The following is a 15,043-nucleotide window of genomic DNA, read 5'->3' on the forward strand; positions in this document are numbered from 1 at the left end:
CGTTTTGTCACCAGTAATTACATTCTCAACTTTGTTCACATAGTTGTACACATCTCTCATTTTTTTAAACCAATCCAGCCATTATAGTTAAAAACCGGAATTCATCGTTGCCAAACCAGTCTTATACTGAGACAGATTGGGAGATTGTTGATTCTACATTGTTGGATTGCTGTCAAGTAAAGCTGGCACTAAGTCATGGCAGGGCTGGTTTAATCCAATCTGGTCTCTATGGTTTAAATCAAGCCACTGTTTATTTTTCTCAGAATTGGACTCTCTGGATACCCCTTCTGTGCAGCATCAAATGATTAGTTGTAGGTCGGGTCAGAGGCTCAGTGCCTTTCACGTAAATGTAAAGACTAGGGGGAGGAGCTTCATCCTCAAGGCCATGGCGGACAGAAGGGGCGGATGTGGGGGTTCACTTCTTATGCGTCACCGCTGTGTGTGACCTTTATCATTGTTGCATTCTTACCCTCCACCTACACTGCACTAGCAGACTTCCTCCTTCATCATTGTGTTCCCCCATTCACAACTCTGTGTATTGATTTCATGTTTCTAGGCCAGATCATTCAGCAAGAGCGTTCCAGCTGCAGCTTCAGCCACCTTCCTGCAAACTGTGAGTATTTGCTCCTCCTCCTCTTCCTCCTCTTCCTCCTCCTCCTCCTCCTCACTGTGTGTGGGGAAAGTAGACAGTCACAGGTTTGCTCTCAGAAGTTCTTTTCGCCCCCACACCAATTTGAATATGAATACATATGCCCTATGGGTTCATAGGTAGATATTCAAGCTTAACGTTTTTGGTTTTGTTTTAGACAGACAATCCCAGATTGACTGAGTTATTAACAGATAGTTCAATTATTTATTTGTGTTTTATTAAACAGCAATGCACTGACTCATATTGGTAAAGGATAACATTTTTAAATATTGATATTGGTTTTGCAGATATTTTCCATTATTCAGGGCTACAGTATTCACACCTCCGGCCACAGTGCCATCTAGACATCCAGACATCTAGCTGAAGAGGCAGCCACCTCCAACGGCAGGCAAAATGCACAAATCCCTAATTTCATGAGGGAGAGAGAACAAATCAGGCAATGAATTAGCATCATCCTCAGGTTCTGCAAAGCATGATTGAAATTCATTGATTCATTAATATGAAAAAAAATTTTTTTATTTCTACGCTCGTCTCATGAAATGTGATCGTAGGCTTCTGCTCTTGCATAGACCTTCCAGTGAATCAGCCTGGTTTGTGGGGTTTGAGGTGGTGGAGGGCACATTGCTGGACTACCTTTAGCAGTAGTTTTTCTCAGGCAAAGTTTGACAAGGGTCATTAAAAGAAAGGGTTTTTTTCTCAGTATTGGTTTTTATATAGCCTACCTAATTGTTTTTAATCTGTTTACTTTTAAAACCCGAGGATTTTGTGTCTCTGTGAAGCACTTTGTAACATGGCTTTTGAAACCATAAATAAATAAAGAATATTATTATTATTATTATTTCAAAAAGCAGTAAGAGGACACGTACTAACAATGTACCTCTACCTCTATCACAGCGGATGTTTTCTTATCTTCCTTAATTTCCACAGACATTTAGTCTTGCATGTCTATAAATATCCTCACACAATCTGTTCCTGTCCCGATGCATTCAAGGCACTCTGTTTTTTTTTGGCTTGACTCCCATTAAAAAGCACTTTTTTTCCACCTTACCTGAACTTCTGAACAAGAAGTTTCAGGTCTTGGGGCAAAAACTTTCACCATTTGAAGGGCACATTGAGACACTATCACGACTTACAAGGTAGAACTTGAAACTGCACTCGGTTTGGCAGTTCTGTTAACAGCGGGTTGGTTGGTGTTCAGAGTAGTTCCCTTCAAAGAAGAATGAATGCATTCCAGAACATTTTATTTTTTTTTTTAATATTTTTTTTTGGGCTTTTTGTGCCTTTAATCGATAGTGCAGTGAAGAGTGGGACAGGAAATGAGAGGGAGAAGAGCTGGGGAGTGGACAGGAGAAATGACATGGGGCCGGATTCGTACCCGTGTCCTCCATGGGCGTCAAGCCCGAATGTGGTCGGGGCTACTGCTTGCGCCACAGTGCCCCCCAATTCCAGAACATTTTAAGGGTTCTAAAACACCAAGTACCCAACTTATTCCTTGCCTGTTCATATCATAGTATTTTTTATTTTACTTTAGAATAACAGCATGGATATCCCTCTTTTTAAAAACAAAGGGTTCTTCCTGCGGAAAGGATTCAATGTAGATTTCAGTATTTTTCTTAATGAGGCAGTATCACACTCTGCTCTCGCATGGAACAGTATGGAGCCAAATACTGACTTGAATCCCTCTGTGTGTATCTGCTGTGCTGGAGGTTAGTGTTGCTTCATTTGTCTCCCTTAAAACCACAGGTTGGCCTGGAGGACTACCTGCAGCGAGTGAGGAGGGTCGACTTTGACGTGTTCCACCCCAGCCTACAGAAGAGGAACCCGCTCCTTCCTTTACAACTCTATATCAGGTCATGGAAACAGACCTACTGATGTCCGCAAGCACTGGGCTTTTTTTGTTTTTGTAGCTACGATTGCAAAATTCATGCAGTTCATATGAAGTAATACAAAGGCACTGACTCAGTGAGTACTTAAATAAATCATATTGACCTTGGATCTTTTATTTATTTATTTATTTATTTATTGTCTTCCTTTCCTCGCTGTATGTATGGTTGTCATCTTTGTCTACAGACGTTTATGATCAGGCAGTTTTGTCCTGCCCTTGCGTGAATGTGAATACTGACACGGTTGGATTTGCATGAAGCACATACAGTATATGTAGGTTTAGACTTCCCCATAAATTCAGCAGGCCATTAACTTTGGAGGCAAAGATATTCTGCTCGTGGATTTTCAGTTCTTCTTCTTTCAGTTCGAGCTTTCTGTTCTCAATTATAGCCTCACACCATGCTGTCATTAGGTCCTTCAGTCAAGCTTAATCAGAGTCTGAGCAGCGTTCAAGTGAAAATGAATAAAATGTCAGTGAATTATCTCAAGAAGGACCTATTATTCTCATTTTCAATTATCATAGTTTTATTTCTGGGGTCTACTTGAATATATTTACATGCTTCAGTGTTCCAAAAACCGGTTTTCTTTCTCATACTGTACATCTGTACTTACCCTCTGTCTGAAACTTTTTTTTATATATATTAGCTGGCTAGTTTTAGACGAAAAACACCTTACTACTGCTTTATATGCGTTATAATTACAGTTGGTTATTCAGGAGGCCATGAAACAGATAGATGTTGGCATGGAGGGCTCCAGGAGTGGAATTAAGAGCCCCTGCTTTCAAGCACTGTGAACAGAGACGCTAACAAGAGAATTCATTTAGCAGAAGAGCACTGAAGGCTACAGGAAAGGAAGAAGCACTCCGGGCTAACCCTTGGACCTTGTCTGTAATATCACAGTACACAGATGAAAAAAGACGGCAGATGCTTGTTAACGTGTGTTCTTTTCCTCTCAATGCTGCATTGAAGTAGATGATCAAAACTAGTGCCATGTTGTGCACACTGCACTCATGTCTCATGGAATAACTCATCGAAGGAGAACTTTTGTAAGGAACAGCATGCTGTCCAAGGTTGTTTGCCAGCTTTGTGCACAGCCATTATAGTGTCCTTTTTGTTGTTTAGGTCAATGTAATCCACAGCATCAAAGGCTGTTACTTTGTTTCCCTCCACCCCTTCAAGTCTTTATAGTCAGATCTAAACATGCGCTCCTTCCATTATTGCAGTTTTGATTTAATTAATTATTTATTTGTTTGTTTTGTTTAGCTGATGCTTTTTATCCCAACCTGTAAATCAGCCCTCGTGTCACAAGCATTTATACCATCCAGATGATTCACTCCCCATGCTGTACAGTGGCTGAGTTTGTCAGCCTTCTGAGCATGGATATAAAGGGTGTAGTGGCACGCCAATAGACAGACAAACAGCTCCAGGACATGGGGCAGTACGTGTTTGGTTTCATGTTTTACATGTGTAAACTTTTCCAGTGCAGGAATTAAGATGATCGGCACAAATTAACCCCATTTTTAAAAATGAATTGGCCATCATGAGTCTCTCTTTTAGTTTGATAAGATTATCTGCATGGCTGTCTGCACTCATCTAAAGATGTTAGGTCTATGCGTCACGAAAGGCGAGATGAGCACTTGTTACCTCACTGTTCAAACAGGCAGTGGTCATACGGATGTGCGTTGTGGTGGGTACACTCTGTCCTCTCCAGTAGACGTGTGAAGTCAGCAACAGCATGAAGTGGTGCTGAGGCACAGCGATAAGGACACGCACGTAATGGGTTATGAGTTATGACCTTCTTGGGTTATGCCGGCGAGAGATGTAACATAAGCATGTTAAAGTTCCTCTTGGTTGTTTATCCATCCAACTACTCTAAAAGGTCACATCCAGAGACAACCAATTGTCTGCTATATCTGGGTAATCTTCATGAATCACTTGAACAGAAAGGTGGATGTCTATCCTTTGTGTACTCTAATATCTGTGGAATTACCCCCTTAGAATACTTTTGTGACGGCCTTTATTCACTTAGGCTAATGCATGTTCCTGAGTTTGAAGTGTTCTTCAATTGTGACTTTTAACATGGGAGGGAATTGAATGTGTTGTTTGCCACTCCTGTGCACAGCAATTCTGACAGTGTCTTACAAGTTTTATTTAATGACAGACATATGGTATAGATTGCGCAGTAGAGATGAGAGTCGAAATCAGGTACTCCTGGTACAGGTACCCCGTCCCCTTGTCCCGATTTCAAGGTGCAGCATGTGGCAGTATGTCTTCTTTGAACTTACAGCAACAGCAGACACTCTGTTCGTGGATGTCCTATTTGTCAGGTGAGTGTAATGTTGCATAATAACTAATAAGTAAGATCAGCCTGCACACCAACTCCCTTACAGGCAAAACTTAAGTCAGACCTTGACTAGCTTGGTTTTTTATTTTTGATTGATTTTCACGTCTACATCACTGACGCTTGATTTTTAAATCGTTAATATCATTTTAGCGCAGAGAAGCACCATGTTATAAAGACATGTTATAAAGAAAAATAAATAAATAGATTAAAGCACAACATGCATGGCACCGAGGCCACAGCGGCTAAGGAACATGCAATATTCACAAAGGCATCAAGGCCAGAAAGGTGGACAACAATAGCCATGGTCATCGTGCTACCAGTGAAACTCCTGTCCTGATAACACTCATGTTTTCCTATTCTTTATCATCTGTTGTCATTTTTTATATCTGACATAAAGGCTAAAATATTAATATAAGCGCATCATGATCCCTACTGGGTCTTTGACTATCGTTACCCATTCAATGTAGCTACTCATGCAGAATGTTCCTGCAGTGAAGTGTTGGATATTAACTCATTATTAAAACATTTCTTACTGAAGAAACTGTGAAGAACCTTCCACAGAGGGTCTGTACAAGCAACAGCATCACAGGACATGCCAGGACATTAACAGATACAAGAAATGATAAAACAATCATATGTTAAACTCGACTGCAAACTCCACTAATTAACCAGTAGGGGCGCGATTCAGGTACTGCAGCTGGTCTCTTCCAGCAAAGGCTATCAATCATCATTTAACATCAAATTTTTAGGGGGAAATAAAAAATGTGCAGATATTAGCATAGGGAAAACTAACTGAATCAGACACTGTAGATGTAGATGGTTTAGATGAGAAAAGTGTCATGGAAAATAGGCTACTTTATCATTGAAACACATTGTACTGCAGCCCACCGACAAGGGCGCTAGACCTGTGGTTGCTTCCCTTTTTGGACACAACATACTGTCCATCTCTATATACAGTCATTGATATGCCAAGTTAGGGAATCTGTCCTTAATGATCAAAATCAGTTAGCGTTTAGCCAGGTGTATCCAAAGAGAACGGTCATGGCATGCACAAGGCAGGTACAAAGGTCATGTGGTAAATTACTGAACTAATTTGTGAGTTTGCTGTGTTTGTAAGTACACTGCTCAATTATCACTCAGCATCCAGGCTGTCCAAAAGATAGAAGTTACTTTGTCACTGCAGAAAAGATGGCTTGGTGAGCTTCAACATCCACCCATGTTATAGGCATATAATGGTTCTAAGTGTTCTGGGATCAAAGGTGGATCCAGAGAAAGGTGAGAACAACCAGAATAGATATGAATGCAATCAGGCTTCATTATAGTGGCTGGAGGCCACTGCTCTTTAAAAAAAAGAATGTAAAACAATATTTTTTTTTCGACAACCCACATATGCAGGCCACTGACAATAACCTTTCATCAAAGGCTATGTCCATTAATGCAAAAAACAGTATTATGCCCAGATATGCGGTTATAGGCCTGTCCCTTAAAGGTCAGATGCAGTCTCGGTCGAGATAAAAGCCTTCCAGTTTCAAAAACCATTTTATGAATTTCAGAAAAGATGGCTGAACCCCCGTCAGACAGAGTTCTGCAATGCCAAACGGAGGATTACTGCAGCTTTACTGAGATTTAGGTGGTCTGGTTCATTGATGGTGTGAAAACAGATAATAACAACAGAAGATGTATATTCTTAAACCCCTGCCAGAATTGCTTGTTGCACTTTTCAAAACACAGTCATATTTTTGTATATGCTCATGTCTTTTCAAAAATTGCTATGTAGAGATGGTGAAGTGTACACAGATGCGAATGCACTGGCTGTAAAAGTTCAAACCCTGACTACCGACATGTGACAGATTCATCTCTTTTTTGCATTACAGGGTCTTCTGTTGGTTATAGAGAAAGGGCTCCTCATACACTCAGCAGATTTGGTGCTGTTAACAAAAAACTCAGTGGGCCATATTACAACCACATGTAGTGAGTATGCTGTTTTGCTGTGGAAACTAGTGTGGCTGGCTATGGTCAACTCCACAAAATCATGTATGGGACCATAGGCACCAGGGCACCCTAAACAATGAAACTGTCATGAAAAATAAGCATTTATCAACGCTTTTTTTAAAGTACAGTGCATAGTAATCCTGCTGGACCAACGTTTTCACAACTGACTTAATAAATCCTCATCATGTCCACCTACCAGCCCTCATGTTTCATCATATGGAACACACTGACATTTAATTACACTCCGTTCCAGTGAACTGAACTTCCGGTGCTTGAACACCCGCCTGCTTTTGCTGGCTTCAACAATGCAGTTTCCCCCCCACTCTCATAAAGCCACCTGTATACATCCAAACTGCTCCCCGAATGAATCTTCTCACCCTCTTAAAAGCACAGACAACTACTTGACCTGTGGGCCACCACTCAAGACTCAAATAATCACACCTCCCCCATGTTCACCTTCTGGCCTTCTCTTCTTGGCAGAAGAAACTGACATTCAATAATGACCTCAATGCGTCTGCCGCTTTCTGCCAAGGGCAGAAGAAAGAGCGTTAAGTGAGGGAGAGTTTCCTGTTTGGGTCGTCGTTTTTATTTTTTCCTTTGACAATAAATGCCATCGTCTGTTTGATTTCCTGTCCTGCAAATCATTAGGCAGTAGCCTTCATTATAAAACTCACAGACAGTGCCTGGCTGGATTTGTACTGTGTTGTTAGAGGACAATGGAAAACATCCCACTGTTGTGGTAGTTTTCTGTGGCAAATGGTAGGATGAAGTTAAGTAGCTAGTTAAGTCTGAAAGTACATGTACATCATTTTAAGGTGTAATTGCAGGTGTAATATCCCATATTACTTCGAGTTCACAGTGAGTTTGAATTCCTCCTGTGTCTAAATATGGTTTTAATTGATTTACTGGCTGGGTGGGACTTTATTTAATTCATAATTTGCTTGTTTTCTTTTTATTTCAGATTACAATAGGTTTCTAAGACAGGTGCCTGACAGGTGCCGACTATAGCCTCTCCTATCTAAATGCTATCTCTATGGAGTGAAGGTTTGCTGAAGGTGATCAGATAAGCTGGATGGATGTCAGCAACCTTTCCTGAATCAGTGCTTGTAATTAAAAGACTACAGCTGAAAACAATTAAAGGAGGTAGTAGAGTGACTCAGCATTTTAATAAGACTTTTAATTGGGCATCATACTGACAAGGTTAAGAACACTGTTTTGTTCTTTGCTTCTTAATACGTCTTGAGCCTTCATGCTTCAACAGGGTAGTCTGACAGGGAACTAAGTCTTCGAGGCTTGTTCTAGTTCTACTTCTGTACTTCCTTTCACACGGTCTCATTTAAACTTGTAGACTGCTGTAGACCAAAAGGGAAAAGTCATGTGGAGTCAACCTCTAGGCCAAAAAGTTGAATAACAACAGTATATCAAGTCAATATAGCTTGAAAAAGAAGAGTTTGAAATTTTTTGAAAATTAGGGACTCCACACACACTATATAATTCAGGTTAAGGGCACATAGCACTTTTCCACCTCATTGCTTTACAACTATGAGGAACTCGTATCACTGTGAGACAGCTCTGACATTTATTTCAATGCATTTGAGATTTCCAACTTTTGTTTTTTTACTCTCCTTAATGGTAACAAGGTATGTCCAGTGTGGCGTGACCATTTGTTGAACTTCAAACTACTGTAGATCATCAGGACGTTATTATTCACTTTATTCCTGGCTTTTTCAATTGTACTGCCAGGTGAAGCACTTTCACTGCAGAAGAGTACAAGAGATTTGATACCATGATGGGCACAGTGTCGTATATGTGATTTATGTATGTATGTCTGTGAGTTGTATAAGTGCATAAGTGTATAAGCTACTGGATGACCTAAATTTCCCTCTGGATTAATAAAGTATCCATCAATTTATCTATCTATCTATCTATCTATATATCTATCTATCTATCTATCTAGCAAGCATCTGTATTTCCAAGAATGTTACATGAAAGCTTCTTTCACTTTTTTTTCACACGGCAATTGAAAGGAAAAAAAATGAATCTAAAAAAGAAAACACAATGGCACACAATACAATGCAGGCACTATATAAATGAACTCACAGATTGCACTCTTGTTCAGGTTTTGGTGCCTCATATAGGTATTTCCCCATCAAGAGGCTGAGAGGTCAACTGTTTGTAGCGCTTCAGTCAACTCTCATCCCACTGAGGCCTTTCTTTAAAAATATGCCAATTGTGATGTCTTGCCAAGACTGTTGATTAATGGTCATTCTTTAGTGGTTAATTAATGAGGACTCTTGTGACAAGACATCGACAGCTTAGGTTTTTGTACTTGACAGCTATGAGATATTTTATGCATATAACCAGATAACAAAGGCTCAGAACTGTTATCTCTCATAGTTTACTAAATAACTATTTCTTTCCAGTCTCTGTGCATGAGCCATTTTCTTTTTTCTGGAGAGTATTTGTTTCTCATGCCTAATATTACATTTCTAAATCCCTGCAACAGATACATTCAGTCTAGTCTAGTAAAAAAAATAAAAAATACACAGTAACTCAGTGTGGTGGAGACATGCCCTTTTGTGCTTTTATTTCTCAGTGGTAGCAAATTGGCCTAGGGCCCTTAGAGCAGTGGAAATAGATTAATGTAACCTTCCTTCTGCTCGGTCTGTGTTCCATGGCTTTACCACTGTTCCCAAGGTCAGGTGTCTCGTCTCCATGGAACGACTGCCTTTCACTGCCTAGTGACAATGCTGTCAACATGATACGTGAGTTTGGAAGGAGAATCACGGGCTAAAAATTACATATTTCATGATTAAAATACACCACTTTCAAAGTGCGAGAAGTAAATATTTTTGGAATGTGGGGAGAAAAAAGATAACATGAACTGAGTGAGATTGACCAAACATTATAAATGTTTTATGCTGTGTGCTTTGGAAGTCTGAAAGAAACATTCCTATTTTTCCATCTGCGAAAGCAGTCTATTCAGAGGGTGGCTTCTTGCAAATCCCGAGCACAAATTCCACAGTTGTCTGAAAAAAAACATTCCACTGAGCCAAACCATTTGTTACACAAACATAAATCCCTATTAATCTTCAGCTGCATATAATCACTGACTTTCTTTGTGATGTAAACATCATCTAAGTCCACATCCACCTCGTATGAAACAAAATATCGGTTTAACTTTTAAATGCATCTTCTGTGAATATTTAGTAACATGTCTTTAGAAAGTGGAAAGTGTGCAATGACACAATCAGAATCAGAATTATTTTATTGGCCAAGTATATTTTCACATACAGGAAATTAACTTGGTGTGGTTGGTGCATAAGATACATAGGACAACTGCGTATTTTTAATTTTCTAGATGTCTGGTGATGCATGAATGATACAGGTGACAGACTTATGCTCTCTGAAGAAGACAAGAAACGAGTGGAGGTCTAGATGTTACAGACTGAGATAAAAAAATGTTTTGATCAGTGAGTGGTAAACTGTCCTCAGAGTAACCTTTCACTACAACCCGATTTCCGACTCCCCTTGGGCTATGGAATGAGCCAAGTCTTGCAGATTCAGATCAAAGAATTATTTGACAGAATAAGTATTAGGTGTGTAGTAATGTCTCTAGTTCTATAGTCTACATGAATCAAACTCCTTTTTTTGGATACGTGCAGAATCTGTCTGGAGCAATCCTTTGTCTTTCTTTGAAGTGCCACTTTCAATAGTGCAGAATGATGGTGGCGTGGAAGCCAGGAGTGTTCCTGGCTGTCAGAATCAGTCACAAGTGTGGAGTATTGAAGCTTCCATCAAAACACCACTGGCAATTGTCGTGAGAGTGTTGCCACTGAGATAATTTCACTTTTGAAAATCCAAAGGATCAGATAAGGTTACAAAATCACCACACTGTCCTCATACTTGGATCCTGGAGGGAGAAAAAAAAACATTGAGTAATACAAACCCTCCCACATATCCCTGATCTGGCCATCTGCACTGAAACGTGACAGCAGACTTTCACGGGAGGGTTCCTCTTTACTCCAAATGTAGTAAAAACAAAAGAGGGAGGGAAGAGAGAGGGGGGGGGGGGGGGATGATTTTCCATGGGCTCTCTGAGAACCCTAAACCCTGTGCTAAAGCAGAAGATCCCTTCTGTGCCGGCACAGTCAAGACATAGTGAAATTACAAAAAAAAGAAAAAAGAGTAAAAAGAAAAAGAAAAACAAACAAAAGCCAGGCCATCTGCTTCAAGACTGTTGGCTGATGGGGCATCGGCGGTCTGGGGTTCTGCGCTGACCACTCCAGGCGCTGGACAGCAGTGTAGGGACAAATGATTGGAGACTCATCTGGGCACAATCCTCAAAAAGGATTAACCATGGGTTTAGAAACTTCAGACCCAAGATTCCCCCTGGACTTACCTCATGTCGGAAGGATAGCAGCTTTGCAGTAGCCGGCTGTGTGTGTGATAGTACATGGGATAGTAATGTTTCGGTAGGATAGTATATTTTGTTGTAAGTAATGGTATTTTTAATTATGCCTGCATGAACATAATTGGACATGTGAGAACACTAACGCATGTCTCGTTGATGAAAAAAAAGAGTTTATTTTTTCATTTGATTCCTCTCATGTAAACATTTTACAAAGTGACAATTGTCAAAAATAGCATGCCAATTACAACAGCGCTGATGCAGTTATCACTTGCTTGCAGCCTCTTTCCCCACTGAACCACGCTCACTGTGTTCCACTATTCCCTTGATGTTTAATGCAGTACATATTTACATTCCGTATTCTGTAAAAAAAAAAAAAAACACACCCTTTGAGTCAAGGTACTGAGCTCTGTCGCCATCCAGTGTCATGCACAGAACCGAACAGAACAATACTGAGGACAACAATCCCTATGTAGCCTTCATTAAACACACACACACACACACACACACACACAGAAATAAACCTGCACAGCAACATGGCAATGTACACCAAACAGCATCATTAAGCAATAAAGCTACACTGAAAAAAAAGCATTTTTACAATGGTTGTAAACATTTTATGTTGTTAATAACATAAATATAAATAACATTAACAGCATGCTAATACCTGCAAATAACAGAGTCATGCAAAATAACTAACAACACAACAGAAACCCTGTTCTTGAGACAGTCGAAGATATGCAAAAAGGCATTCATTCGGAGATATTACTCCAGTATTTCAAATTAAATTCATAGAATTATGTCAGGCTACTTGTAAAATGATAATATACATGTACTGTATGCATGTTAGGTGTTGGCATCATTCTTTCCCCTCGGTAATGCTAGAAGCTGGTGCGCACAATGTCTAAACTTCTGGTCTCTGACACTGTATATTATAACGTTCCAGCAACTGTTTGTGGCTAATATCCAGAAAGCAAAAAAAGAGAAATTGCACCATTCATTGCCTATGACATTCCCGACAACGAAGACAGCAATGGGAGTGAAAGATGCCGTGAAGGCTAAGGTCAAAGTTCCTATGGTCTTCGCAGCCTTGATGTCGGAAAAAGTGGGTTTGGAGATGCTTTGGCATTCCGCCTCCGCTAGATGTTTCCTTCTCTTTGAATGCTGGCGGATGGTGGACAGGGATATAACATTTATCACCACAGTTCCCCCCAGTAGAGTGAAATCAAATGCTGGAAAAAGTAAAAGAATGTTCCACGCATGAGAGGGGAAGCCATTTCTCCCCACTGCGTAATTACACATCCTACTGCAAGGGTTATATTCCAGTGAGATGTCTTTGCTAAATATAATGGGAGTTACAGCCAGGAGAAAACTCCCTAGCCAAGAGAAGACAATTAAGACGGTTGTTCTCTTCCTCGTTATCACAGACTCCTTATGCAGAGGCCTCACAACCGCAATACTCCGCTCAATGGTAAGAAGGAAGATTGTTGTGATTGAAACCAATGTGCAACCTGCAAACATGGGTCCGATAAAGATGCACGGGTGAAAAGTGATGTCCTGTGAATTACGCATTGTCCATTCTGGTGTGGTGCCATTGATCAAAAGAGAAACCTCTGCGTAAACAGAGAGAGGTACCACGAAAATGCCCACTGCTAGGTCAGCCGTGGCCAGGGATGCTTTCAGGTAACCCTGAGGAGTGTGAAAATGTTTGGTTCCAAAAATCACAGCTAACGTTACTGAGTTTCCAAACAGTATCGCAAAGATTAATAAAATCATAAATACCACCATCAGTATTTTGTTGGCAAGTGTACAGCAACACACAGTACAGTTCGTTGGCTCCAATCCTTGCAGCATCTTTGGTCAGCGGTGCGTAAAGTCAGTCTTGCCGAATGGTGACCACTCCTCGAAAGATACAATATCCTCTGTGGTCAAGCATCACTTATATCCCAAGCTTTAACATCCACAGTTGGCAGGGATTGGATAGCTTTAAGGTAAGTTATACAGCGCAACCCTAAAAACAATGAGCAAACACGTCTATTACCAACGGAGATGAAGGATTGCTCATGACAATGTCAAGGTAGCAAATATAGCATTAAAACCCTCGACACACATAATGCACAGGAATACCTACCGTAAGATTGTAAGTTGCCAAAAAACTCGAATCGCCAACTCGGTAGAGTGCAAGTGTTGAAGCGCAAAAGCACGAGGTTTAAGCACCATATCAGTGGATACAAAATAGCCTAGGCATTAACGCTATTACGCACGTCCACGGAATGCATTTGTCCTGTCCCGAGTGTGAATTCAAGTTGTTCCTCCTGAAAGCCTTACGTGTAAACTACTACGAAACTCGAGCGTCGGCAGTCAGATGCGAACAAGGACCAAAATGTAATGACGCAGAATGTCGCTCTGCTATTGGCCCCTCAGCAGAGATCATACAATTATAAAGAACCTATGGTTGACATGCTGATGTTTTCCCCCCCTTATTTAACAATTTCTTCTGTGTTTTTTTACCACTTAATCTTACATAGTTTGACAGGAATGTCAGGACGTATTCTGAGGTAAATGATATGAAATAGTCACGGTTATGAGCGAGGTCTCAATAGATGGCAAAAGGAGTAGGCAATAACTCATGGGACTTAAAAATCAAGACATGCAAATAGCTTCATGAGTCAACCTCTTGAAATTGTGTCCGTTAAGTGAGAGGGGCAGACACCTGGGGGCAGCAGGGAGTCGCAACGAAATTAAAAGTCTTCCTCAGTTCTTGGCGCTTCTCGACATTGACGGGCCATTATGTCAAACAGGACCATTCTCTTTTTATCAGTAGGCTATTCTTTTATTATTATTTTTCTAAAATTAGACTTGAAATAGATTTGCTATTTGATTGAAAACACAACCAACACACCTGCTCCAGTCAACTCACTGGACCAGATATGAACTGGTGTTGGCATGAGGATGTGAAAGATCAAGTAGGTCAAGCGACTGACACTGACACTGTGACACTCTTTCAGAAAGGCCAGCCGAAAGCTTGCAGTCAACCATGACACCTTTGCATGACTTCCTCACTAAATTAGAGTAAAAGAGAGTGATGAAGTGAATTTAAATGTTATTTCTTCATGTAAATTGTAATTCATTAATTTATGTTGCAATCAATTCTGACATTAATACATGTACAAATAAGATTATTATATATATATATTTTTTACAATAAAATTTCATTTGAATGTAAGAGCCTCATCCACATATGACACTATACACCTACATAGAGCTGAGGCCTATATGGTCAAGAGGACATCCTTCACATTTCACAGTATGAAGACTGCAGTGTGCAATGAACAGATTGCATTGACCTGTTCCCTGCGTCCTGTGGCTTGAAGCTGTATGATCATATTTGTAAACGCTTAGGCAACTTACTGAATTTGGTGCATGATTCTAAAAGTCATAGTTGAGGTGTCATCATTAGTGACCAACACCTAACACCCTTTAGAGACTACTAGTTGGACTCTGGAGGGTGGTGGCATACTTTTTCACACAGGTTGATTTTCAAAGTAGTCTAAGTGATGAAGCATTATATAAATTGTAGGTATCAAGCGCACATTATGTACGTTACATTAACAATCTATTTAGTGCGTAACCGTCCTACGCTAGTTTGCCTATATATAATAATGCCGCGAGCTAACACCTGCAGTTTCTAAAAGTTACATCACTTGCTTCGCGCAAATATAAATCTCATGCTGTCGCAGGACCACTAGATTCACTTGGCAACG

The 15,043-nt window shown here is 40.3% G+C and overlaps 2 protein-coding genes across 3 annotated transcripts in view; one reads left to right on the plus strand and one right to left on the minus strand.

Annotated features, from left to right (window-relative positions):
- Positions 1-2,642, plus strand: part of ndufaf6 (NADH:ubiquinone oxidoreductase complex assembly factor 6) — an 8,067-nt gene extending 5,425 nt beyond the window's left edge. For both annotated transcript variants that reach the window (XM_031576270.2, XM_031576272.2), the window contains exons 8-9: positions 557-613; positions 2,393-2,642. In XM_031576270.2, the coding sequence (XP_031432130.1) occupies positions 557-613; positions 2,393-2,521 (186 nt within the window). In that variant the 3' untranslated portion in view covers positions 2,522-2,642. The remainder of the gene's footprint in view (positions 1-556; positions 614-2,392) is intronic.
- A 9,302-nt stretch (positions 2,643-11,944) lies between these two features.
- LOC116222403 (beta-1 adrenergic receptor) lies at positions 11,945-14,012 on the minus strand. Its single transcript, XM_031576247.2, has 2 exons — positions 13,411-14,012; positions 11,945-13,290 (listed from the first exon to the last, which is right to left on the minus strand). The coding sequence occupies exon 2, from the start codon at positions 13,131-13,133 to the stop codon at positions 12,126-12,128; it is 1,008 nt and encodes a 335-aa protein (XP_031432107.1). The 5' UTR covers positions 13,134-13,290; positions 13,411-14,012; the 3' UTR covers positions 11,945-12,125.
- Between the last annotated feature and the right edge of the window lie 1,031 nt (positions 14,013-15,043).

The sequence above is a fragment of the Clupea harengus genome, chromosome 11, assembly GCF_900700415.2.
Source record: "Clupea harengus chromosome 11, Ch_v2.0.2, whole genome shotgun sequence".
NCBI lineage: Eukaryota > Metazoa > Chordata > Actinopteri > Clupeiformes > Clupeidae > Clupea > Clupea harengus.